The following is a 22696-nucleotide window of genomic DNA, read 5'->3' on the forward strand; positions in this document are numbered from 1 at the left end:
GCCGCCCGCAGCCCCGGGAGGGCCTGAGACCCCAAACCGCTCCCAGCCTGCAGCTTCGCGGGCCGCACACTCAGCGATTCGCTCGCCCAGACAGGCCCGCGCTCTCTGCGCCGCGAGCCGCGGGGACAGCTCGCACCCGCGCTGGAGGAGGGCGCAGCCCAGGGTGGTGGCGACAACGGAAGCAGAGAAGGAAGAAACTAGGGTAGGGCGCAGTGGGGAGGGCTGCCCCAAAGAGGTGACAGGCTGCGCTCCGAAGGTTACCCGTTGGAACTGAGTGTGTTCCCTCCTGTATCCACCCTCCCCTGTGTCCCCGAGATCCCCCCCGTTTTTCCCCCTTATGGACGACGGCTTTGTGGGGTTCAAGTGTGCAGCCACCAACTGAGATTCATTCCCTCCATCAACAAATATTTTTTGAGTGTTTTCTCTGCGCCAGGCAAGGTTCTAGGCCCTGGGTAGAGACAGTGCACTAGAGTGGGGCCACGGGGGAGCTTGGGGGTGGGCTGGGTGGACAGTAAACACGTCAGTGAATGTGCACTGCACCCTCTGACGGCAGGAAGGCTGCTGGGAGAAGAAGGCATTCAAGCTGGTCCTGAGCTACAAGAAAGCTGTCTTCTTGCCTGGGGAGAGGGAAGGGGAGACATGACCGGTTTTGCACCCAGAGGATGTGAGGTTTGCAGGACAGAAGTTGAGGAGGCGCAGGGTTTGGGGTCAGAGCATCTAGGAAGAGGCAGTGGTCACTGTGACCAGGAACTTGAGAAAAGACATGGGAGGCAGTGAGACTTGGATTCTGGAAAGCATGTGCTGCAGGGTCCTCCCTCCAAGCCGAGGCCCTGACTGCCCCTCCTCCCTCCCTGCCACCTAGAGGGAAATGCCAGTGAGGCTGTGGTCTTGGGTGGCCAGGCCGCACTCTTCCATGGACCACAACCTCCCCTAGGTCAGTGCGGGTGCAAGGTGGATGACTTGGTCCCTGCAGCAGCCCTGAGAAATCAGGATCATGTTGAACCCATTTCCTGATGAGGAAACTGAGGCTCCAGGCACTCAGCAAAATAGCTTTAAACACAATGGTGGGGAGTGCACTCAATTTGGGGGTGACTAGAGAGGTAGAACAATTTGGGACAGGCCTCCCCATCCAAGGGACAGCTCGACAGTGGGGAAACTGAACCTCACCTAGGGCCAGGATTTGCCCAAAGAGCAAGTTTGGGACTGGCCTCTGTCCTGGCACAACCTGGTGGTGTAGGGGTGAGGGGAGGGATGGGGACCTCTGCTGCTGGGCACAGCCCTGGGAAAAACCTTGGTGCTGGGGTGGCTGGCGAATCCCAAGTTCCCACACCGCTACTGGCCAGCCTCACGTACACGTCCAGGGAGGGGAGCTTGCAGACAGAGCCACCTGGCCCCTGCTGGGGCAGCGCTCAGATTGGCTCTGGGATCCAAGTGGTGAGACGCAGAATCGGGCTAGTGAGTCTGGGCTGGGCACGCTAAGCCCTGAATTAAGGTGGTGTAGGCGTGTGGAGCCCCAGATCACCCTCCCCTCTGGGCTCCAGCCCTGTCTGGGCCTTTTGTGAGCCCCTCTCCTGGACGCCCTCCCTATAAAGCCAAGGCGTTTCCGTGGGGAGGGACTTCGGTTGGGATGCTTCACCTGCTAGGTTGGTGCTGATGTGGAAGCTCTCAGTGCCCAGGCAGAGGGTGCACTTGGCTGGGGTTTGCTCACGTGGTTTCCCTCCCATTTTGGTGGACATTTGGTGTGGGGCTGGCCCTGTCCTCTTGGCCTCCATGGATGGCTTCCTTTCCCCTAGAGGGTGGCCCTCAGCATTTCGTATTTTTTGTTTGTCTTGTTTGCCTTTTTAAAAAAGTTGAAGTATAGTCAATCTACTATGTTGTGTTAATTTCTGGTGTGCAGCACAGGGATTCAGTTGTGTGTGTGTGTGTGTGTCCCTATTCTTCTTCATTACAGGCTATTACATGTGACAGTTAGTATCTGTGAATCCTGAGCTCCCAGTTTATCCCTCCCACCCCTTTTCCTTCTGGTGACCATAAGTTTGTTTTCTACATCTGAGTCTGTCTCTGTTTTGTAGAGAAGTACATTTGTGTCCTTATTTTAAGATTCCACGTGTAAATGGTCTCATATGGTAATTTTTCTTTCTCTTTCTGGCTTAACTTCACTGAGGATGATGCTCTCCAGGTCCATCCACGTTGCTGCCAATGGCATTATTTTATTCTTTTGCACGGCTGAGTAGGATTCCATTGTATAAACAGACCACAGCTTTTCTATCCAGTCATCTCAACGGATCTTTAGATTCAGTGTTTACTCTTAAGGGGGATGAACCATCTGGCCCTGGAAACTGTCAGGAGGATGGATTCAGAGTAGGGGGGAGGGGAACTCCAACTCTGCCACCTCCAGCAGGTGGCTCTGGGTGAGTGGGTATCACCACCTCCCAGCCCTCTGCTTCCTCCTGGCAAAGCCCGGACCACTCTTGGCTTGGCCCAGGACCATGTGTAGGCCACAGGTAGTCTGGTCCTACGTGTTTACTTTCTGCAGACTCTTCTGCCTTGTGCACAGTTAAAGCTCCAACAGCTGACACTTGGCCTGGCTCAGACAAGGAAGGAAGGAAGGAAGGAAGGAAGGAAGGAAGGAAGGAAGGAAGAGGAGAAGGAAGGAGGGGAGGGAGGGAGGGAGGAGTGAGAAGGGCCCCTTACCACTCACTAGACCAACAGAGAGAGTTCAAGGAGAACTGAGCTCAACTGGGGCCCCAGGGTTGGGACACCCAGTGGCCAGGGGCTCACCAGGATGCCAGGGACTCTGGGTCCTGCCGGCCGGCCAGGGGCTGTCCTCCTTCCCCACAGCCCACTCCCTGCATCAGTTCTGTGCCACAGGCTCAGAGTAGAGGCAAGCTGTTGGAGGTCCGGGACACCGCAGCAGCAGGAGGGAAGTGCGCCCGAGAAGCATGCAGAGGGGCTCCCGGATCCCTGGCGGACACAAGGGTGTTCCTAGGAATTTAATGAAACTCCATTGTTCCCTCAGGGTGGGACCGAGTGTGGCCCAGGGCAAGGATTTCGGGGCCAAGGAAGTGGGGGCTACCCACCCCCAGTCAAGGGCCCACTGCTGAGTTTGCATTTCAGGTTTATTCCCTCCCTTTTCTCTAGGCGTGTGCCTCTCTGCTCTTCAGAGCTGTCTCCCTTGAAATGCTAAATGAAACCCCAGGAGGAAGGCGGGGTGCACCCACTTCAACTGAGGAGCCTGCAGCCCCCTCCTCAAGTGACTTTGCAACTGTGAGGTTAACCCAGCTCGCCTCCACTGTGGGGCCCCCAGTTCTCCCCAGGGCTCCCCCCCGAGGTGCCGTGGGAGTGGGGGCGCCCGGGACTCAGACTGAGAACTCTGGCAGAGCAGGCTGGGCACTGGAAGCTCCGGGCCCTGGTCCTGCTCTCAGACGCGCCAGCTCTCCAGCTGCCTTGGGGATCATTTTGTGTCAGCCTAGTCTGGAGAAACTGCTGGAAGCAGTTTGGCTCCCAAGTGTCCAGCACGGTGGGGCGGAAGCTGGGTGGCACAGGACACCCTGGGCGCTGTGTGCCTCCGGGACACACAGAGCGAGGATGGGCGTGTGTCCCCAAGCCTGAGGGCAGGCTGCCAGGGGTTTCTGTTGCGCTCTTCCCCTTTAGGATTAGGGAAGGGGTGGTCTGCTCTGGAAACGACTTCTCAGCCATACAGATCAAATCAACTGACATCTCAGTCTTGGCAGCATCACCTGCGGGGTCCCCAGTGAGCTGAGGTGGGAGCGGAGGAGCACGGCCCGCAGTGTGGCCGATCTGAGACCTTCTTGCTGGTGGGTCGGCTGCGAGGGAGGGGACGGGGCTCCAGTCCTCATCTCGGCTCCAGTCCTCATCTCTGCTCCTCCTGGGGTTCAGGTCCCCTCCTGCACCAGCACTGTCTCACAGCACCTTGGTCAAGTCGGCCCTGTTGTCAAGCCCTTTTTTCCATTGAGAAGACTGAGGCTAAAAGAGACGATTGGGTGTGGAGTTTACCAGCCTGGGGTATCCTGAAGCCAGAGACGGACACGCAGTCCGGGCAGCGTGGGGCCCGAGTGGATAGTGGTTTGGTAGCTTATGGCACCGCACCTCGCATCTGGGACAGAGCCCTCATGTGGGCAGGAGCAGAGGCTGGTGTTGCTATCAGCCTCGTGGAGTTGGCCTCGTGATGCTGTGTGGGGCTGTGACCCGCTGGCAACTCAGCACACTCCTCAGGACGCCTTCCTCTTGGTGTCATCCTGGGGCATTAAATGCAGGAAAAGCAGGGAGAGGTCCTGGGAGGCGGCCACCCGGGTGGAAGCCCCGCCCACCAGGTAGGAAGCCCCACCCACTGGCACTCAGACCTGAGCGGTAGTCGCCCAGGAGGCGGGGATCTGATCACAGTCTTGGTCTAGAAATTACACTTTAAAGCTGGATTCAGTCAAAGCATCAACTGCCTGGCGTGGACCCACAGGTGTCCACCTCAGAGCGAGTGGGGGCTTCCCAGCAGGACAGGGAGTCTGCTCTCCAAGGCCCTGGCAGATGGCCCCCTGCTCCTTCCTGACCCGTTTCCCCTGCAGAGGGGCTGGGTTGGACCTAAGTCTCAGTGACCCCTGCGCCTCCCACATTGGCTAATTCAGAGCCTCCTGCAGCCCCTGCCTTCTCAGCCATCATGTTATTAAGTAATGCTCCCTTACATACAGAGGGGAAGGAGTGGAGTTCAGGCCACTGGGGCTCCAGGGACCCGGCACAGGACTCCAAGCTCGTGAGGCCCTGGTGGGAAAACATTTGGTCCTCTAGCCTCCTCATGGTTCTTGTTTTAGGAGGAGTATACACACTTGTCTCTGTGTAGCTCGGCTCCTCCCTCCACCTGTCTTCCTATGGACCCTGATGGCTGGGCACAGTCTATCTGCAGACTCATGAGGGCATCAGGGAAATATCCCAGATGGGAAAAGGAAAGAGAGAGAGAGAGAGGAAAGAGAGCTAGTTCCTACCTGTGCACCTGAGAAGCCAGGCTGGGCACCGCCCCTTGAACTTGAGTCTGACGTGGCAATAATCCCATCCTTTATGGAATCTAAAGTCCACCTTGGCTTCTGGGGGTGAGGAAAGCCTCCTTCTCCCTGGCTCTGCAGGACCACAAAGCGTGGGCCAGGAAGGAGACGTGGGGCCAGGACCCCTACTGCACCCTGAGTTCTCTGTCACAGCCTTTACTCGGGGCAGTTACACGTGATACCTGGACAAGGGCCCGTCCTGTCTTCCCACGTGGGCAAGGACGGGCCTGGCTTTGTCTGGGCTCTCTCCTGTGTCCAGAACAGGGCTTGGAGACTCGGCTAAATCAGTAGCCGCTGAACCACTGACTGAACGAATAAATGCAGTGCCTGAGTGTCTCCAAGCCCAGGAAGTGTGCTATTCCTTCAAGTCAGTTCAGAGAGTCTCCTCACGGTGGCGCTCGTGGGACGGGCCGGTTCATCCGGGCGGCGCAGGGTTTGCCTTTCAAGCGTTCAGGATGAATCAGCCTTAGATGAATACTTCTACTGTGCTCCCAGCTGAAGAGGCGAGCGCCTTCCAGCGAAATCTGGCTTATTTACAGATTCAGGTCCAAGAAGATGTTTTGTTTTAGCACATCCTCCCCTGGTCCCAAGGATGTAGTGAGGGATGACTTGGACACTAAACGTTTTTGGACAATTATTCAAGGGTGATTGTTAAAGCTGATATCTTATTTGCCGTCTCGGTGAGGGAGTCTGCTGTGGAGGAGGGGCACGTGGACCGAGAGCCAGGCCCCGCCTTGCTAACCTCTTCCAATGATTCTCGCCTTATTACAACACCGGACGGCTGATCACATCCCCGCTCCATGACTCTGGCCAAATCATTCCTTTTGGGATGCTTAGAATAGACTGCTCAGCGCTAAAGGAAACCTCACCAGTGGCTGAGGATTGTAAGCACAGTGGCCACAGAGGCCACGAGGGGCCAAGTGAAGTCAAGCCCCAGCCACGACGCAGGACTTGCCCCCTAAAGGGCTCCACCGTGGGCAAGGGGCAGAGGGCGGTGTGGTTCGGGGGCAGCCTTCTGGGCCTGTTGTCTGTGTAAATGGCAGGAGTTGGGGGAGGCCTCTCTCTGAAGGGTTCAGGCAGCCTGGAACCTGCCCATCCCCCAGGCGTGGGGCATTCAGTAGACCCCCGCCTCCCGACCCCACCCTCTTCGGTTTGGGGTGTGTATGGAGTCGGGTGACAAGCGTGTCAGATCCGGCTGCCCCCAGATTAAGGGTCCTCCTCCTGATGGGCCCCTGCCTGTGCCTGACCAGCCTACACAAAGGAGACTCTGGCCAGCCTCTCCCCCAGCTGGAGGCTTACTAGCTTCTCAGAAGCACAATCTCTCCGTTCACCATTCTCAGTGCAAGTAAAGGGGACAGTCGGAGCAGCAAAAGACGGAATGAGCTACCTTGTGTGGTAGTGAGTTCCCTGTTGGGAGAGGTGTGCAAGCAGCAACTAGACGACCCCCATTAGGAGGTTTCTACACTGCATCATTGTTGGGACCCTCCCTTTGAATTAATTTCCCAGATTGATTTCCAGGTGAGCTAACATTTTAGCTGTGGCTTAAAATCCCACTTCCTGCAGACACTGGGGTTGCCTCACCCAGGCCCAAAGAGCACTTGGCTGATGCACCCAGCAAATATAGAGGGACCTGGGCCCGAGCTAATGCCCTGGAGGCTGGTGAGAACTGAGTGGCGTCATGGGCTGAATAATGTCCCCAAAGACACCAGGTTCAAATCCCCGGAACCTATAACGTGACCTGGTATGGGAAAGGGGTCATTGGGATAGTTCAGGATTACCCTGGACAGAAGGTCCCGGATTATCCAAGGGGCCCTAACTGCCATCACAGGTGTGACGAGCTGGAGACGCAGGGAGGTTTGACACAGACACACGCTACAGCCCGGGGACGCCTGGGGCCCCCAGAAGCTGGAAGAGGTGGGAAGTCCTCCAGGGGGAGCCCGGCCCTGCAGACACTTGAATTCAACCCAGTGATACTGATTTAGGACTTCTGACCTCCAGAACTGCCTGAGAATAAATTTCTGTTGTTTTAAGCTGCCCAGCGCGTGGTGATTTGTTAGCGCTAGAACCAGGCATCCGTGGATGGGTCCCTGATGTTTCACAGACAGAACTCGGTGTCTGGGACACACTCAGAGCCTGGGTTGCAGCTGCGGGGACCCAGCGGAAGGGCCTTTGGTCTGGTGCTGCTCGGTCCAGCTGGGGTCTGGGGGCCTCCCCCGGGAATGCTCCCTTCCAGCCGGGCTGCACACAGACACGGGGGCAAGGTGTGGGGGGGGGGGGCGGGCGGGGAGGGAGGCAGCGTCTGCACCTGGCCTAGGCCCCTTCAGAATCTTTCTCACACTTCAGTTATCAAACTTACCCTGCGAGGGGGATGGTAGAGCTTAGTGGGAGAGCGCGTGCTTAGCATGCACGAGGTCCTGGGTTCAATCCCCAGTGCCTCCATTAAAAAAAAAAAATCTAAAGAAACCCCCCAAAAGCCCACTTCCCCTGAAAATGTCAGAACAGGTGCTTTCTGCAGGCCCTGAGAAAGTGGCGTGGTGGGTGAGGGCCCTGGGCCGCAGGCACCTTGGATCGTAGGGTCGTCCCCCAGCCAGCCTTCCGCGGCCGGGCAGATCGGGAGGTTTCGGTGCAGATGCTGGTAAGCTGTTTTAAATTCACCCTTCCATTGGGCAAATAATTCATTCCCTCTAGGACCTGCTGAAAGGCCCACTGGTTTGGGACGGGCCAGCTCCAGAGGCAGGGAGGTGACAATCTCCACAAGCCATCGGCCCGCCGGGTGCTGGCTGCCTCTCTGAGCTGAGCACTGGGCTGCGGGGTACTGATAGCCTTCCTGGTCCCGGAGCTGATGACAGTCTCACTGATCGAGCTTTGAGTGGGGGGCGGGGAGGGGGGGGCGATGGCTCAGTGTTCAGAGGAGCCCAGGGAGGAGGGAGGATGCAAGGCTGAGCCTCAGCAGTGCTCGTCCCATGCTCCTCCCGACGGAGTGCTGCCTTCCCCACCCCGCGCTGCCTCCCCACCCGCCACGGGGCCAGGGCAGGGCGACTAAGGGAGGGAGCCAGGCCCTCAGTCTGTGCGGCCTCCCCAGCGGTCCGCTGGTTTAGAGCAAAAGCCGCTCGGACCCATCGGTCTGACAGCAAGAGTGGAAAGGAGCTCGGCCACCTGCTGGTGGAGGGCGCGGGACAGGCACCCCCAGCCCGCGCTGGTGCAGGCGTGAAGGGCTTCGGCCTTCCGGAAAAGCAACCTGGAAAAATGTATCTCACACTCACGCATGTGCGCCTACACGCACTCACACTCATGCTAGCCGGCCCAGCAGCGCTGCTGCGGAACGGCTCCCGGAGGCACAGGAGGAGCAGCCCGGGAGGAAGCGGCTGCACGTCTCCTTGTCCGCAGGCCCCGTGCAGCGCTGTCTGCACTGATCAGCAACCACAGGACGAGCCCGCGCCCCGAACGCGCGGGTGGCGGAGGCGTGGCCCGTCCTCGGGACGAACGCAGCCAGGGCGACGCGGGCTGGGCTGGGGACTGAGAGGGCCCCCCGGGGCGGGCAGGGGCCGGGGCCGGGGTCGTGGAGGGAGGAGAGGCGGACGCAGGCACGGAAAGCGGAGGGGTGGGGGGTGGGGTGGGGTGGGGTGGGGGTGGGGGGGCTTGGACACGCTGGCCCTGCTGGCTGGGTGTTCATGTCTGCGCTCGCAGATCAAAGGCTTCTGGAGAGAAAGACGTAAAGGTGCACATTACGTCGGAGGGGTTTTCAGGGGGACAAGATGGAAGTAGGAGGGGTGCTGAGGGGGTCCGTGATGGAAGAGAAGCCCCACGAGTGTGAAGCTGCGCGGAGCGCGGGCGTGGGTGGGATCACGGGGGGGGGGGCGCGCACGCGGGAGGGAGGCGGGGCTGCCCGTGCGGAGGGCCCTGTGGGGTGAGGCGGGTCTGTGCGTGGAGTGCGGGCGGGCAGGTGTTGGCCAGACATCGGGGCGTGAGGGGTGCAGCGTGTCTGGAGGTGTGTGTGTGGGCGCGGTAGAGGGGTGTGGACATGTGTGTGGGTTTGTGTACTTGGGGGGGGACGTGTGTAGCGTGTGTGTGTGTGTGTGTGTGTGTGTGTGGGTTTGTGGAGGGTGCAGTGTGTGTGAGGGGCATGGGGGACTGAGCACATGCCTTTGGGGATGTGTAGATGGGTGTGTGGGTGTGGGGGATGGGTCTGTATGTATGAGTGTGTGGGTGGGTGTGTGTGTCAGTGAACATGTGTGTATATTTATGAGTTGGGCTATGTGTGTAAATGAGTGGGGGTGTGTATATACTAGTGTGTGTTATGTATGTAGGTAAATGTGTGTGTATTGTGTGAGGTATCTGTGAGGGGGTGTGTGTGTCAGTGAGTGTGTGTTATGAGTGGGTGTGTGTATAAATGAGTATGTGTTTTTGCATATAATGGGGATGTGTATATAAGTCGGCGTGTGAATATAGGTGTGTGTGTATAAGTGAATGGCGGTGTGTCCACACTAGTGTGTGTTGTGTATACAGGTAATGTGTGTATACTTGTGTGTGTGTATCAGTGAGGGTGTGTGTGCAGATGCATGTGTGTGTGTGAGTGTCTCTGTGTGTTTATCTAAGTGAGGGGTGTGTGTATGAGTGTGTGTAGGTGAGTGTGTGTGTGTGCACACGTGAGCGGGGTGTGGGTGGGGGTCCGTGGCCCCAGGCTGTGTTTCCTCAAAGAGCTGCATGGAGGGGTGTCCCAGAATGTCAGTGGAGGGTCTCAGGGTGGTGGGCTCCTGGTGACCTGTGTTTTCTCTTTTATATCACCAGGTATTTGTCAAATTCTTTGTGTTGATCACATATTATTTAATAACATAAAAGTGATTTTGTTGTAGCATAAAAGGCCAGGGTGAAGGCAGAGACCCTGAGGGGCCAGCAGAGCCAGTGGGTGAGGGCAGGCAACTCAATGGATTGGGGGTGCAGGCGCAGGACGCCTGGCGCGGGCGAGGTCCATGAACATCTCTTTTGCTGGTCTGGGCGCCGTCTATTCCTCCACCTGATGAGGGGCTGGAGGCTGAGAGTGGTTAGGGGGCTGCAGGGGGCCTGACGCAGAGCCCTGCCTCCCTGACACCCCAGGTAAGGGAGGTAGCAACCCCAGGTCCTCATACCCACGTTGGGGGACCACTCGGCCACATGGACCTCCCCCAGTCCCCACGTCAGTGGGTCAGAGGGTCAGTCAGGGGCTCTGACATGCCAGCCCCTCTACCCCTGCTTTCCCCCCCTACCTCCATCACAAGCACACCTGAGCCCAGGAGGACCCTGGGACCTCTGGGATCCCAGAACTTCTCCCCCACGACCTCTGACCTCTGTTTCCACTCCGCAGCCCAGAGGCCTTGGGTCCTCCAACCTCGCTAGGCGTCTCTGCCAAATGCCCTTAATGTTCCTCTCTCAGGGCATCACCCTGAGGACTTCTGACTTTTCCCACTTCATGTTTTAAAAATGAAGTAATACTTGCACTTGGTGCAAACCTCAAACAGTGGAGACAGTGGACCTGAGATATCCTCTCACCCCTGTCCCCGGGAGGGAGCATCACACCAGGCCCCAGGCCCTCCTCCCACAGTCAGAGAAGCTGTCCTTCGTCCCGGGGCTGCCAGGGGCTCAGAACAGCAGAAGCAGACTCTCTCACAGACTGCAAGTCAGAAGTCCAAGACCAAGGTGCTGGCCAGGCCGAGCTCCCCCTCTGAAGGCGGTGGCTGGGCTGTGTCCCAGGCTCTCTCCCAGCGCTGGGGGTCAGTGCCAATCTTGTGGGGTCACGTGGCAGCGCCTCCGCAGCCCTGCCCTGCGTCCTCCCCCCGTGCTGCTGTCTCTTTGCAGGGCATTCCTCTTATAAGGACACCAGTCCTGATGGATTAGGGCCCACCCACTCCAGGTGACCTCACCGTAGTAACACATTGCATCTGCAGTGACCCTATTTCCAGATGAGGTCACATTCTGAGGCACTGGGGTTTAGGGCTTCAACATATGAATTGGGGGAGACAGTTCAGCCCATCACAGATGGGCACACAACCAACCATAAATGAGAATCAGTATAAGGTTATGTGTGTAAATACGCCTGTGTGTTTCACCCCCTTTACACATCTGTGACACACGCCCTGTACCCTCGTTTCTATGTTTTCCCCAACCAACCCTCCAGACTTGGGAGGGTCCCCTATCAAGGCCACCCACTGTTTCCCCAGCTGCATCACGTGATGGTGGGAAGATGGGTCAGTGTTTACAGACGCCCCGCCCCGGCTGGCAGGGAGGGCGGTTCAGTTTTCCGTGTCACAAGTGCTGCTGCAGCGAATCTGCTCAGTGACATCCCGCCCCCCCCCCCCCCCCCCGCAAGGACTTGTTCGGGCGGGCAAGCCTGCCCACCCGGGGCTCTGGGAAGTGCCGACTAAACCTGCTGGGCTCCAACACTCAGCAGCTTCTGAGGGGGGAGGGCGAGGACGGGCCTCCTCCCAGGCCCCAGGCGCCTGCCCACAGAGGGATAACTGAGCAGTGTAACTAGCATTCCTGGGCCAAACATTCCTGCCGGCACCCGCGCTGGGGGCCCCACACAAACACGCCCTGCTAGGCCACAGGCATCCATTCCAAAACTTAGAGGGGTGAGCCAGGCCAGACTGGCTGGGTTCAGGCTATGGCCAGAGGTTTCCAGAAACTTCCATCCAGCTCCTGGGAAGAGGTGCCCTGCACCTGCACGGTAGTTCCCCTCTCCTTGTTGTTCCAGCTGCATTTCTCCAACCCCAAGTCACTTCCAATCAAGGTCACGGGCAGTCTGACTGGTCTGAGGGTCTCCGGTGGTTTGAATAACTCCAGGCACAAACCTGTGCTCCATCGTGGAAACCAAAACCCACCCCCACCTTGAGGTGCTCTTCATGCCGCAACCAGCCGCGCCTGCCCCCTGAGGTTGGTGACCACAGCTTTGCAGACCTTTACGGAGACAGGACATCAGTGGCAGACAACGAGGGTTGGCGGTGAATGCAGAGCCGCTGACGGACGTCACACGAGGAAATCAGGAGTGTGACTGTAGCATCACGCTTGAAAACATAATCAGGACAGAGTCCATTCATGGACCACTTTCCACCAGCACAGCCTGCAGCACAGGGAGCCCTAGGACGCCCACCTCCAGAGGAGGAGGTGGTGCCTGGGGACAGCAAACAGCTTATCAGAGGCAGAGCTGGGACCCAAACGCGCGCATCCCTGTGGTGGAGAGGCGGATGGAGAGACGCGCAGATGTCATAAAGCAAGGAAAGCCAGGTGCTAATGGAAGAATCTAGAGGGTACCTAATGGGTGTCCTATGGCCAGTTCTTTCAAAATAAAATGTTGGAGTGGGGAATGTACCTGCAGAGGAAGGAAGGGTCCCTCCATCAATGAGAACACCCTCAGCCCCCCCACCCCGCGCCCGCAAGGTTGATGGTTTGCCGAGCGCGGGGACACCGGGATCTGGTGGATGCCCACCCCAAGCGGGGACAAGACATGACGCAGCGCCCAAGCCTGGGCTGGGGGTGAGCAGAAGGTGAGAGTTCGGCTCGGCCCAGGGCAGGTGCTCCTGGCAAGGCCCTGAGGGTTGGAGGGGGAGCAGCCTCCTTGGCACAGGCGTTGGCACGTCTTGTCCACCCCAGCATCCGGCGGCTCCGGACTGGGACCCTTCTCGGGCGCCCCGGCGGGGAAGGGGGCTTCTCGGCTGGCCCGGGCGGCGCTTCGGGAGCGCGGCTCTGGCGACTCGCACACGCTGCCCCGGGACGGTCCTTGGGAACCTCGCCCAGAACCCGGGGCTTCCGGGCCCGGCCGGCGTCCCGCGGCAGCGCGCCGGGAATGCTGCGGACGTCATCCAGCCCCGCCCCCGCCCCGCCTCCGCTGACCTCTCCCCGCCCCTCGCCTCCCTCCCCGCACCCCTCCCCGCCCTCCCCATGCATCCCTTCCTCCCTCGTTTGGTTCTCCGCCCCATCCGTCTCCATCCCCATACACACCTTCCCTTCCTTGCCCTCTCCCCTCCCCTCCCCCTGCTCCGCGCCTCCTACCTCCTCCTCCCCTCCTCCTTCCCCCTCCTCCGCCACCCCCCCGCCTCCGCCCTCTCCGCCCCCTCGGCCCATCTCCCAGGGAATGGAACTCTGGGAAGCATCCGCGGAACACGTTGTAAAGATTTTCCTCCCTTTTCCAGTGTTTAAAGGGGGACTTTCGCAAGGAAGGAAGTGGCCAAAACCTCAAAAGGCAGCCAAAATAATTGTCAAACATTTGCTCTTCTACGATGCAAATATTTTAAACACTCGCCAAAGACTTGCCTGCATTGTCCCTGCACTCCACCCCACACCAGCCCATGTGCTGGGCGGTGTTATTCCCACTTTACCACTGAAGACACTGAGGTCCCCAGAGGGTAGTGACTTGCTTATGGCCACAGTGGACTCAGCATTTGGCGGAGAATAGTTGCCCAGTCCCTGGCTGCACATCTGGACAGCTGCAAGGACCCTTACCGTGGCTGTGAGGTCAGGAGCAGACCATCCGACAAGCTAATAAAAACGTCCTGAGGCTCTCCCTCTCCCCGCCCCCAACCCCGGCCGGTGCACCACCAGGTGGCTACTGGGACGTGGCCCCCTTGCGTGGCCACCGCCCTCCTGGGGCTTCGCTGCTGATCACTAGGATGGTCGTCAGACTCACCCACATGTGCAGTGCTTTCCACTTACTCCTCCCAAGGAGGCTCCGGTCCTGACACTTCCCCAGTTCAGCCACCTTCAGTGGCTCCCCACTGCTTCGCAAACTGAGAACCCTACTCTTTAGGTGGCAGGCTGCAGGTCTTCAGAGTCCAAGCGCATCTTGGTCCTCTGGCTCCCAGCCCTGCCACACTCGAACCTACCGCTGCCCCTGGTCGCACAGCACAGCAACCTCGCCCACCAGCAACCAGAGAATCATTGCAGAAAACAACCCGACTCCCTCCCACCCTCATCCCAGCGCCACGCCGCCGACAGGGTCGGATAAAGCCAGGTGCTGGCACAGATCAGGGGACACAGAGGTGATCGCGTTGCTCTGGAGAGTCTCTCTGAAGAGCCTGCCATGTGGACTCTGTAGAGACCCCGTACCCCAGGAGTACCATTCTGAGGGACACGCACCCCCAGACAACCTCCCACCCCACAAAGAAAAATAGGTCTGTCCATCCCGCCGCGATCTGCAGTCGTGGACACTTGGCAGCAACCTGAAAGTCCCCTAGTGGGGTCAACCATCCTTTCCTGGAAGACCACACAGGGATTCTCATCCTCCAGTCTGACCATCCCCTGACTGAGAGGTGGGGCCCAAGGCCCCTCCCCCTTGCACCCCAATGGGAGCTCAGCAGAGTACAGCAGAATTCCCAGGCGACGTTCCACACCTCTCTCCTACATACACCCCTCCACACTCACTCATTCTGGGAACCCATGTTGTAAGGAAGCCCGGGTCACACGGAGGGGCCCAGGCAGTGGTCCCTCGGCTAACATCAGCATCAGGCCCCAGATAAAGGAGCCAAGGTGCCCTCAGCTAAGTCCTTCCCACCCCCAGCCCCCAGCTGAGGCTCAGCACCACGCAGTGGAGACAAACTACCCCCCACCCCCACACCCATGAGCACACTGAGAAATGGTGGTTTTACACCCTAAGTTTTGGGGACAAGGGTGACTGGACCAGAGGAACTGGAACAAAGGCATGGCTGACTGCTGGGTAAGCCCAGCATGGTTAGATCATCACAACACTTATCAGCATCAGATTCATACTTTAAAGTGAAAAAAGCGAGCTGGTGGAGGCATACAGTTTACACCGCTTTTCTAAGTTCAGACACGAGAGCAGGTGTGTTACGTGGGGTGGCGCGGGAGTGAGATGAGGACAAATGGAATTGGGGTGAAGGATGAAGGGAAGAAAAAATAAGGTAAAATTTAAATTTTAAAGTGGGCATTCTCTAAGATTATTCCAAAAAGAAAAGTTTATTTAAAAAAAAAACTGGCAGTGGCTGACTTCTGATCTAGGCTCTGGGAATCTTTCCCACTAACTCACCCCCTACACTCTTCCTGGGGCACCTTTGACAACCAGTGCTGAGCTATGCACTGGGGACACAGGCGACAAAGTTCTCGCTGTCCCGTCGAGAAGAGCACCGAGTGCCCTTTGGCCCTTTGGCCCTTTGCTGGGGACCCTCTGGCCATCCTGCTGCGCAGCGACAAGTGGAACATAAGGAAAGACAAGAGCAGACAGAGAAGGAAGGGTGGCTGTGACTTGGGGGAAGGGGGCGCAGATGCCTCAGAGACACAGACACAGAGAGCTGGCAACATGCTGACTTGGAGGCCCCACTTTTCTGCCTGGGGAGTCCTTCTGCCCAGTGCCCAGAGGTGACCGAAACTTGAGCTCTGGCTCTTGAGCACCAGAAACCCACCCAGGGCCGTGAGGCTTCAGGGTCAGTCTCCAGAGAGCATCCCAAGGGCTGACCACCGCAGACTGTCCTGGAGTTGCAACCAGCTGGATGCTGGGAGATGGAGCTGCGGGCAGGGTCAGAACGCGCCAAGCCTCTGCCAAGGATCCCGCCTCCCGTCACCTCTGCACGGAGCAGAGAGGCAGCGGCCTGGGTAAGGGCCAGTGCAACTAATTCATGCCTCCCTAACCGGCCCTGCACCTCAGCAGGGACCCTTGGTCCGCTCACCAACGCCCTGTGCTGTGTACCCGCCCTCCACCGCCAGAGTGGCTGAGAGTGGTTCCGGGATCAGCAGTGTGGGGACCCTGCGCATCCCAGTGCCTGGCAGAGGAAATGCGCCCTCCAACCCCCAAAAAGCCATTTCGGGCGAGGGAGGCCTACTCTCCTCCGATCAGGTCTGGTCTGTCCCCTCACCTCTCCAGGGGCAGTGGGGAGACACCGGCCAGCAACCAATGGCCAGGTGCCTGGGGGCCTGGCCCAGCAGGGGCTTCCACTCCCAACAGCCAGCATAGGCAGGAGTTTACTAACAGCGGCTTACAGGAGAGGAAACTGAAGATCAGAGAGATGAGGCACCCCCTCCCCCAGGACCACACAGCCCTCGAGTAGAGAGAACTCAAACCCAGACTCCGAGGAAACCCCTACCCTGAAGGTGCTCGGAAAGCTGTTTCCAGAAACGGGCTTCGGAGGCACTCACAGGCCGGACCAGGGCACCTGCGTAAAGTAGGTGGTCATCTGGAAGGTACTCTTTCCCACCGTATTGTCTTTTAATCCGAGTCCCTCTCTGGCCCGTTTCTGCATCTGTCGGAAGCACCCTTGAATTAGACCCCGTGATGAGCCAAAAGGTAGCAGCTTCTCTTCCAAACAGCCCGGGGCAGTCATTTCTTGCCTTGACTCACTCCCCTCTGTCCGGGGTACCTCTGCCTTTGGAGTCTCCCTGACCCCAACCCACCCACTTTGGCTCAGCTCCCTCATCTACACAGTGGGGGAAAGGCCCCATCCTCTGTCTCCAGGCTGGAGTTAAACACCCCGGTGATCATCTGTGCCCTCCTGGGGCAGGACGTGAGGGCCAGAGGAGCACCGGAGGGGCTGAGCATCCAGTCCGTGAGTCTGCAGAAGAGTGTGCCTCCTGCCCGAGGACTCCAGGCCACTGGGCACCAGAGACCCTTCCCAGCAGGGACCCTTCTCATGGGCAGGAAGGCTCAGGCTGGGAAAGGGGTGGCTGGAGGACGACTGGTTCCCGGCAGGCACGCCAGAAGATGCACCCGCAGCGCTCACTATTTTGTCTCCACGGTTGCAGGCCAGCGAGGTCCCTCCAGCTGGACCTCAGCTCCACCTGGCCTCTCAGATCTGCTGCTCCTTGCTCCTATCCGACTCTAGGGTGTTGGTGCCAGAAGGGCCTTGGGCCCAGAGTGCGGGAATTCCAGGCCTGGGGAAGCCACTTACCATCTGGGGGAGTCTCTCCTCTCCTCGCCTCTGTTTTCCCCTCCATAATGTGGGGTTGATGTTCTCTCCGCGGTCGTTGTTCTGAATATTAAAGCGAGGACAGCCGGCGGTGCTCGGTTGGCCAGGACCCCTGGCTGGCACGGGAGGCCGAATGTGTCTCTCCGAGATAACCCGCGTCCGGTGAAGCCAGCTCCGCCCGCGCGTCGGCGCTGCGACCCGGTGACTCGGCCGTCACCCGCTCCCGGAGGAGGCCGGTCAGGTTACTCCTGAGCGACCACAGCTCCGAGGGCGACGGCGTGGGCCGGGATGCACTTTTGTCACTACACTCCCTGCTGCCTAAGTGGGAGGGGACTCGCTACCGGTTTACAGTACCCCCAAGACCTCCGCGGCCAGGGGCAATGGCTCTCGCTCATCTACTAAGGCCCAGGTCTCCCGGGGAGCGGGATTGTGGGGACCCTCTCTCACTCAGCGTGACATGGGCCTGTTGCCGGCAGGGCCATGGGAATGGGGGTGGGGGCCAGCATTTTCTTACATTCTGAGACAACCTGAGAACTAGAGAATTCTATCGCACTACATTTGGCATTAAAAGAATAATTCATTAAGTGTAAATATTAAAATATGCCACAATTTTTGCAGCCTTGACACTCCGGGGTCTTTAAAAAATGACTAGTTCAGCCTCTTTCGGTTTCTTGGAAGCCCCGGAGTCTTCATGACCCGATTTACACACGCACATACACACATACAAGCACACACACGTGCACACAAGCACATACCACACTCGCGCGCACACACACACTGTTCCTCACGCTGGGTCCAACACTCTCCCTGCGGCGAGGCAATTACGAACCTTGCCGGACGGTGATTGGCCAGTCCGTTTCTCATCGGGGCCCCGCAGCCAATGGGCGGCCCCCTGGCCGAGGCCCCACCCCCATCCCTGGCGCTGGTGGCTCAGGCCCCGGGAATGGATCACGCGGGGCTGGACTGGCCGCGACCCCCAGCCTGGGCCCCCGGCCGCCCGCCCTCGGCCGCGCGACCGCCTGCGCGCCCGGGTCCGGGCGGCGTCTCCCGGCAGTGGCCACGCTCGGGGCCAGCGCCGCGTTCTCGGGCTGAGCGGGACTCCCGCCCGGCCCGCGCCGCCCCGCCCCTGCTGGCCCCTCCCCTGCCTTCCCCGCCCCCAGCGGGGCCGACCCGGGCGGCGACCAGAGCTGCGACGTGAAAGGCGAGCGAGGCGGCCGCCCTGTCGGCTGTCGGCGCGCACCCGCTCCCGGCCCAGCCCAGCCCGGCGCCGAGGCCGCTGCCTGCCCCGCGGGGCCCGACGCCAGCGCTCCGGGCAGCGGTTCCAGGGCCGGCCCGCGCGTGCGCCAGGGAGCCGCGCGCCACTGTCCCCAGCGGGGACCGGCACCCGCCGCGCCGGGGGCGCCCGGAGCCCCGAGGAGCCCGGCAGAGCCCGACGGTCCGCGGCCGCGATGCCGGACGAGCTGACGGAGCCCGGGCGCGCCACGCCGGCCCGGGCTTCCTCCTTCCTCATCGAGAACCTGCTGGCGGCCGAGGCCAAGGGCTCCGGGCGCGCGGCCCAGGGCGGCGGCGGCCGCGAGGACGAGGAGGACGACGACGACGATCCGGAGGACGAGGACGCGGAGCAGGCGCGGCGGCGGGGGCTGCAGCGGCGGAGACAGCTGCGCGCGGGCGGCGGGCCCGGCGGGGAGGCGCGGGCCCGGGCGCTGCTTGGGCCGGGCGCGCTGGGCCTTGGTCCCCGGCCGCCCCCCGGTCCCGGGCCGCCCTACTGCTCTGGGCTGCGGCGGCGGGACGCGCTGGTACTCGCGGTCGCACGGAGGCTACGGAGGCGGCCTCAGTCCTGACAGTGAGTGAGGGCGCGGGGAACGGTGGGCCGGGCGGTGGGGCCCGGCTTCCTCTCGCGCGTTTGCTCGGGGACTTTGGGTTCGTTGGCGCCCTTTTGGGCCACCCTTCTTTTTGGCTGTAGCGGGCTCCGGGTCGTGCAGGGCCCCCGCAAGAGCCCCTGGTTGGGTGGGTTTGGAGCCCCATTCTCAGGGACAGGCTCCCCACACAGGGAGAAGGTTTCACAGGATCTGGACTTCACCCATCACCAGGCTCTAGAGAGCTCTTGGGAGAGGAACCTGGGGATAGGAGACAACAGATACCTAAGAGGAGAAAGGAAAGGAGAGCGAAATAAATACAACAGGGAAAGACAGGATGTGGAGAGGGGTAAGAAAAGAAGAGGGAAGGACAGAGAAGAAAGATGCCGGGAGAGGAGAAAGGAGAGGGGAGAGAGAATATGAAAGAAAACAAAAACAAAAACCCCAAACCAAAAAGGAACCCATAAATGATGGAGAGGAGAGAGAAAAGATAAAGGGAGGAGAGAGAGCTGGAAGACAAAGTAGAGTCAGATACAGTAAAATAAAGAGGGCACTGACCAGAGGGAGACACTGTTGTGGGGGGCTTGATAGGGGAGGAGGAGGGTCCGGCACAGCAGCCGTGTCCCCAAAGTCTCATCTCCTCTGCCAGCTGCAGACAGGGCCTGGGGCAGCGGCCTGAGTCTCCCTCTTGGGCCTCCCAGGGCCCTTGGCTGTGGCTGTGCCAGGCCAGAAGGCTGAGTTCTGAAGCCCCCAGTCCCACCCGCTTCGCTTCCTTTCTGCCCCTCCCCCTCCCCTGCCTTTGTTTCCTGCTGAGGGCTCTGAGGCTGAAGGGGTGGGGGTTCAGCCCGAGAACCTGCTCCCCCTTCTTGCCTGGACATTACAGGCCCCTGAATCCTGCTCCCCCTCCCCAGGGTGGCTGCTTCCCATGGGGACCTGCCCTTTGGAGGAAGACGCCTGGGGAGGAGGAGACTAGGAAGCTATCCTACCCTCAGCCCCCAGGCATTGCCAGCTCCCCCCCCCCCCCACACACACACACTGTGAGGCCAGCGAGGCCTCTTCCAGGCTGTCGCTCTGAGATCCTTTCAGCTCGGAGCGCAAGTTAGTGAGTGCTGGAGGTGTCGGTGGGCAGACCCCTCTCACATGTTGGATAACCCCTTCTCTGGTGTGGGATTGAGCCCCTTGCGAGGGGACCCACATCTCAGAACCTACACCTGTGAAGTTCGGGGCCCCTACCCCTTCCAGGAAACTTGAGGAGGCTCCAGTGTTTTCCCCCAAAAGAGTGATCAAATTAGTGCTCTTCTGGGGGTGTTTCTGAAAAGGGTCGCACAGGGTAAAATGTGTTCCCCTCTTGCCCCTGGGGTTCTTCTCCAGCTGCAGTCCCACGGGGCAGTCCCTCCAAAAGCAACATTTCGTACAATGCGGGTTAGGGGTCCCTGTTTCGTACCTGAGCTGGCAGGCCAGCCTGGCCCCTGGTGGCAATGCGTGAGCGCTGTGAGTCAGTGTGGGGAGCTCCCCGTATCTGCTTGCACACATGCCAGCCTGGAACCTGACCCCTCTTTGGACACCATGAAGGGCCACACCACCAGGGTTGAGCAGGGACGCTGGTAAATCCGCACACCTCCATGGGTTCTGGGGGCGTGGATCAAGCACAGACACCTTGCCCGGGAGCTCACACTGCGGGCACACCGCTGCCTCTGGAGGGCTGGCTGGGCCAAACTCTACCCGACTGCTGACCTATCGCCTGAGCATGGGAGGCTCAGCCTGAGGTGGAAGGGCAGACTGGCCTGAATTGGCCTCCTGAGCCCCAAAGTCAGCCCCTTTTCTAGCTTGGCCTGGATTCTAAACAAGCACCTGGGTCCTGGAGGGACCATTCCTTGCCAGCCCTGGGAGGGTCAGCTCCTGACCTCTGGGAGATTGGGTGGAACTCGGTACTTGGAGCATGAGCTCGGGGACCCCCTGTGGGCTTCTGTACCCCCACCCCACAGGCTCAACCTGTTTGGGGTGAGGTGCGGCTGCTGAGGGTTTCTGCGGAGCTGTGCTTGCATGTGCTCCCTCTGAGCATGGCTGTGGGCAGAGAGGGCAGTCTGTGGACATTTGGATTAGGGGCCCTGGAAACCGGGGTGAATGGCTTACTTATATCACCTGGTTGGAGTTTTGTTTGGGGATTGTTCGCATTTGTTTATCCTTCATCAACGGGAATATTTCTAGGCAGGCGGGGGTTTTGCATCTGCTCCTAAGAGTGAACGCGGGGGGGGCGGGGGGCACGGCACGTCTTCATCTCCGTGTCTGGGGGACGGCCTAGGGCTGGGTGCTAGGGATGAGGCCATCTCTGTGTTGTTTCCCAGTGCGTGCATTTCTCAGGACATCTGTCCTCCGTGAGGTATGCCTGCAGGCTTTTGTGTGTTTTGATGCGAAGCCACTGGTTACAGGAGTCGTCTTCTTTTTGTGTTTATTTCTTTTCTCTCCTCTTCCCTCTGTTGTCCTGTTCTGAGCGTGAGTGTGCTGCCAGCGTGTTGCTTTGGAGAGTCTCTGGTCTTCGAGTTCACCTCCGGATGTTCTGCCTTTCTCCATCCCAGGGCAAGATCTGCCATAGGTGCTGTGGGACGCAGGGCCCTGCGTGGGGACGATTTCCCTGCTTGTGGTTGCCGGTGACCTTATGGGGGCAGCAGCTGGCCTCAGTGATTGGGTCTGGGGATCAGCTGCCAGAACCGACCAGTGTTCCTCCTCTCCCCCTTGCAGCCAGCGACCGGGACTCACCGGAGACAGGCGAGGAGATGGGCCGTGCTGAGGGCGCCTGGCCCCGGGGCCCCGGCCCGGGAGCGGTGCAGCGGGAGGTGGCAGGAGCTCGCAGCGCGGGGCCCGGCGGCCGGCGCGGAGGAGGCGGTGGAGCTGGGGGAGGCCCCGGCGGCGGCGGGGGAGGCGCGTGGCGGCGGCGGCGGCGGCCGCAAGAAGAAGACGCGCACGGTCTTCTCGCGCAGCCAGGTCTTCCAGCTCGAGTCCACCTTCGACCTGAAGCGCTACCTGAGCAGCGCCGAGCGCGCCGGCCTGGCCGCCTCCCTGCAGCTCACCGAGACGCAGGTCAAGATCTGGTTCCAGAACCGCCGCAACAAGTGGAAACGGCAGCTGGCGGCCGAGCTGGAGGCGGCCAGCCTGTCCCCGCCGGGTGCGCAGCGCCTCGTCCGCGTGCCGGTGCTCTACCACGAAAGTCCCCCGGCCGCCGCCGCCGCCGCCGCCGCCGCCGGGGCCCCCGCCGCGCTGCCCTTCCCGCTGGCGCCCGCCGCGCCCGCGCCACCCCCGCCGCTGCTCGGCTTCTCCGGGGCCCTCGCCTACCCGCTGGCTGCCTTCCCGGCCGCCGCCTCCATGCCCTTCCTGCGGGCGCAGATGCCCGGCCTGGTGTGAGCTCCCGGCCCGCGGGGCCCATTCCCCGTGGCCGCTGGGGACTTGTGCGGACGCGCCAAAAGGCCGTGGCGGCGGCAGTGGCGCAAGGGGGCCGTCGGGGAGGCCCGGGGCGCTCCAACCGCCCCTCTGCCCCTGGGGCCCGACCGGCCGAACCCATCTAAATATGGTCCAGAATGTAGCAGAGCCGCAGGTGACCCTGGGTCTCCAAACAGTGGCAAGGCTGGATCCTCGCTCGGAAGAGGGCATCACCGAGACAGTCGGCCGTGCAGCCCAGAGCCCCACGGGGACAGGCCTCAACCCATGAGCAAATTCAGCGCCTCCCCCGTCCCCGTCCCCCCCCCCCCCACCTCTGGAGCCAGCGGCTGGGTGCAGTGCCTGGCAAACACAGGCTGTCCGAGGTGCTTCATCAAAGTGACCACCTTCCAACCCGAATGACCCTGCCCGGGACAACGCGCGAGCAGGACGGCAGCCCCCCGGGCACTCGGCCGCTATGGCCTAGCCTCTGGGC

At 60.4% G+C, this 22696-nt stretch overlaps 1 protein-coding gene across 1 annotated transcript; it reads left to right on the plus strand.

Moving 5' to 3' along the window:
• The first annotated feature begins 18379 nt into the window (after nucleotides 1-18379).
• HMX1 (H6 family homeobox 1) lies at nucleotides 18380-22334 on the plus strand. Its single transcript, XM_032493229.1, is given in 4 exon segments — nucleotides 18380-18699; nucleotides 18701-18776; nucleotides 21529-21629; nucleotides 21631-22334. Coding segments are annotated over 4 exon segments (1053 nt in total). The 5' UTR covers nucleotides 18380-18381; the 3' UTR covers nucleotides 22189-22334.
• The last annotated feature ends 362 nt before the right edge of the window (nucleotides 22335-22696 follow it).

The sequence above is a fragment of the Camelus ferus genome, chromosome 2 (genome assembly GCF_009834535.1).
Source record: "Camelus ferus isolate YT-003-E chromosome 2, BCGSAC_Cfer_1.0, whole genome shotgun sequence".
Classification (NCBI taxonomy): Eukaryota; Metazoa; Chordata; class Mammalia; order Artiodactyla; family Camelidae; genus Camelus; species Camelus ferus.